This window comes from Scomber japonicus, chromosome 13, assembly GCF_027409825.1.
Source record: "Scomber japonicus isolate fScoJap1 chromosome 13, fScoJap1.pri, whole genome shotgun sequence".
Lineage (NCBI taxonomy): Eukaryota > Metazoa > Chordata > Actinopteri > Scombriformes > Scombridae > Scomber > Scomber japonicus.
Window position 1 is genome coordinate 6,799,728 of NC_070590.1, and position 4,127 is coordinate 6,803,854.

At 42.1% G+C, this 4,127-nt stretch overlaps 1 protein-coding gene across 1 annotated transcript; it reads left to right on the forward strand.

Annotated features, from left to right (window-relative positions):
• Window positions 1-901: 901 nt before the first annotated feature.
• kcnj1b (potassium inwardly rectifying channel subfamily J member 1b) lies at window positions 902-3,629 on the forward strand. The gene is made up of 2 exons (XM_053331934.1): window positions 902-1,035; window positions 2,480-3,629. Exons 1-2 carry the CDS (start codon window positions 1,019-1,021, stop codon window positions 3,627-3,629), a joined length of 1,167 nt encoding a protein of 388 aa, XP_053187909.1. The 5' UTR covers window positions 902-1,018.
• Window positions 3,630-4,127: the final 498 nt, after the last annotated feature.

The window sequence follows — 4,127 nt, forward strand, 5'->3', positions numbered from 1 at the left end:
CTTGTGTGACTTGGCGTACACTAGGATACACTGGTTTATTATAATGCATTTGAAAGGATATAATGTCCAGCATAATTCAATCTCAAACAAGTTGGATTTGAATTAGTTTTGCCTAAATCTACCTCATGAATTGGCAATATGTTATTTGCTGATGCATCTGCATACCTGCCTTAACACTGTTGACTCTGTGATAGAAGAAAATTGTTATAGTAGCCTGTAAGATTCTTGCAGGGTCTCTGCAGTTTAATCAATATAGCATGAACGCTGTCTGCATCTTGAATCAACCAACCCTCCTGTCATTTACATGCAGCTAATGGCATCAGTATCCATCACTGGGGGCATCTTTTCAGTTCAAGACCTCCCCTATGTTATAAGAGATAATGGAAATTTGCTCCACAGATATGAAATTGGCCCTCTGCAGCCAGCAGAATATGGCAAAGACACTTTGTCCCAGCAGCTCTTCATTTTGATGCAAATGTGAGGCAGCCTTGCAGGTTTGAACGGGGGGAGGGGGACCAGGGGAAATGCAATTGAGGGATTTCTTTGTGAGGCCCAATGCAAATCCCAAATGTTCTGAAGGGTGAAAACAAAAACAGCATGGGTGCTGCACTGGCCATATTGGCCCCTTCAATAGATGCACCTTCTGCTACACAAAAGCACTGAGGGCATTCTCGCCAAACTGTGCCTCCAAAATATTCCACTCTTCGAGATCCACTCCTCATGCTGTTCGGACTTGACATTGCTGAGAACGTGAATCCAGTGCTCATGAACTCCACTGGTTGTATGGTAGACTTTCTGGTAGAGTGGTGATGAAGGGAGTCGCCCTGTCAGTCAGAGACGCCCACTGGTAGCCCTCTGGCTGGCTCCTCTGTCTGTATGAAGGCAGTGTACATGGTGGCATGTGGCTGGGATTAGGAAATTTCACTGTGGATTAAAATCTTTCCAACGCCTCCATGGCCACTTGCTGAAAGAAAGGAGTCTGAAGTTCCAGCAGAGATCCAGTGAGCACTCTGGGCCCATGGTCTCACTAAGCAGGTATGTTGAAACCTTTCCACGTTGCTTTATAGAGAACTGATGATGTAAAGATTTACTGATTGGACTTTGAGCGTGTTTTGGTGTTTTAAAAGTGTTTTCATTTAATTTCTCTGACAGCGCGGGCAAGTATGATATCTAATACAAGCGGCACAGTTATATCTTAAACTGCTAAAAACAAAGTAACTTTTTTATGTCTTTTGAGATTATAAATTTAAAGACATTACTGTCTCTAGTTTTCCCTCTGTGGTCTCTGGCAGAGTATACAATAGTGGCTTTGCTAATTATGTTAAGAGAAAAACAAAGATCTAAAGGAATCTGCTGGTAAAAAGTACTTCTCTAAACCCTAATTAGGCCTTTATAACTGGAAAAAACAGCAATAACCCAAGCTTTTTCCTTTAATCAGTTTGTCCAACACGTTGCATCTTATGTTGAATTGATCTGTAAGGGTGTATAAATAATAAAAATATATGTTATGAGGATGTGGATTTGTGAGTTAATAATTAGTATACTTTTGTGTGATCATACACTGTTTATACTGTGCAAGACATTTGTTAACAAAGATATAAAGTAGGTTCTTATTAAGATAATTGTTGGTGTGTGAACCTTTATTCCAGAAACTTGTGTAAATCAAATTATAGTTCTTTTTGGGGGGTTTTGTTTTCAAAACAAAGAAGTTTCTCAAATGTCAGTCTTGAGTGTGATCAGATGCTGTTATGTAAGGCTCAAAGTGGACCACGTGGTGTATACTACACAGTACAAACATGTAATACCCTCAAATAAATACACAACAACATCAAATAATGAACAGTTTGTGCCTATATTGGACCTAGGTTTGTACTAAACAAATGTACTTATCATCTAATAATATATTAAGAAAGTTAGATATAAAAATTACAAAACAATAAATTACTTCCTGTTAATTTGCATATTCTGACTGACATGCTGGGTTAGGGTTTCATTTCAGTAATCAACATTGAAACACCAAATCAGAGTACAAGTCTGGCAATTTTGTATATTTTGATCAACAAATCCCATAAAAACACTAAAAACAACAATGTCCTAGTCTAGCCTGTCTGTTACTCTCAGCCTCCAGGCCATTTAGATATAAATCTTTAATAAGGAGTCACATGTACACATTCTGTATATTGCATATTGTATTTTTCAAAACAGCTAAATAATATTCATAAAGCAGCCTGGCACTGTTGTAGAAGAGATTACCAGAACAGGAGTAAATTGTGCATTTGTTGGACATTATTTAATATAAGTTTAATATTCAAATCTTGGGTGTCTAACGCTGTACAGGCCCTTTGAATTAATGTTAATGTTATTTGTGATTTTGGGCAATAATGATGAACTTGACTTAAATTGACTGTTATGAAGTGAAGCCCTGATTTAAAATTTATGGATGAAGTTTTTTCAACAATCTTGTGTTTGCTTCTTGTAGCTCCAGGATGTTCCAGGTGCTCCAGGGTCACATCCAGCCAGCTGGGCACCGAAACCGCAAAACCCGCCTGGTCACCAAAGACGGGCGTTGCAACATCGAATTCGGCAATATAGAGTCCAGTAACCACTATGCGTACCTGATGGACTTCTGGACCACCTTTGTGGAGATCCGCTGGCGGTTTGTTTTCCTGTTGTTTGTGGCTTCGTTCACAGGCAGCTGGTTCATCTTCAGCCTGCTGTGGTACTGGATCGCAAAGAGCAACGGGGATCTGACCGGTCAGAACCGCACAGCTGGACACATCCAGTGTATAGACAATGTTAACGGCCTCACGACGGCGTTCCTCTACTCCTTGGAGACCCAGACCACTATCGGGTACGGTGGGAGGGCGTTGACCGGGCACTGTGCTGGCGCTATAGCTCTAATTATCGTCCAGTCTCTCATTGGCACCTTCATCAACTGCTTCATGTGTGGGGTCATCTTGGCCAAGATCTCGTTACCCAAAAGAAGGGCAAAGACTGTCACCTTTAGCGACATGGCGGTCATCTGCTTGAAGAAAGGCAGTCTGTGTCTGCTCATCAGAGTGGCCAACCTTCGAAAGACGTTATTAATTGGCAGCCAGATCTACGGCAAGCTGCTCCGGACAACAACCACACCAGATGGAGACACCATCATTCTGGACCAGATACACATTGACTTCCTAGTTGACGCTGGCAAGGATAACTTATTTTTTGTTTGCCCCCTGACCCTTTACCACGTGATTAATAGATCGAGCCCATTCTACGAGCTGTCAGCTGACACTCTTTCACTACAGGACTTTGAGTTGGTGGTCTTTTTGGACGGGACAGCCGAGTCCACCAGCTCCTGCTGTCAGGTCCGAACCTCGTATGTCCCACAGGAGATTCACTGGGGATACAGCTTCCTGCCCATCATCTCCCGCACCAAGATGGGAAAGTATCGCGTGGATTTCTCAAACTTTTCCAAGAGGGTCCGTGTCACAACGCCACACTGCGCCCACTGCTTCGAGACAGACGTGGACGAGAGAAACCATAACTGTCAAGAAAATCACATTAACCAGCAGAAACTGGGGATCGATAACTTGGGGTTTCAGGTGATTGACATTAATGACTCTATGGACATCACTAGAATGTGAGCGATCTGGGGAGGGGGGAGCTGCTCTCTAACTAAAAGTAGTGACTCATGATGTGGGAAATAAAATGTGAAACGCTTTTGTTTGTCACGTCTCTTAAGCAAGGTTTCACTGTTAGTCAGACTTCATGTGATTAACAGTGAGGAGTGATTTGTTGAATAAATATTTGGCCACGTTGAACTCACTGGTGAACATTTGAATTGTCATTGACTCGTTTGCCTTGAACAGGCAAAAACATTCAAAGTTTCAAAACTGTCTGGAGGAAAATTCAGACATGAGCGCGAGTTAAGCTCTTACCCGGCGGCTCATTACAATCAAAGCACATTTGGGACTTGTGACTTTGTCTAGGTAATGGGCGGAAGAGGGAGAAGAGGGATTGAGGGTTTGATGCATAGAAAATGAAAGGGGGTAAAATACTGGATGGCACAGTGGGAACTTTTTGAGAAGATTAAGGTCTGAGCCTGTTGTAATGAAAAACGGTGTGCTATAAGAGCTGGGAGA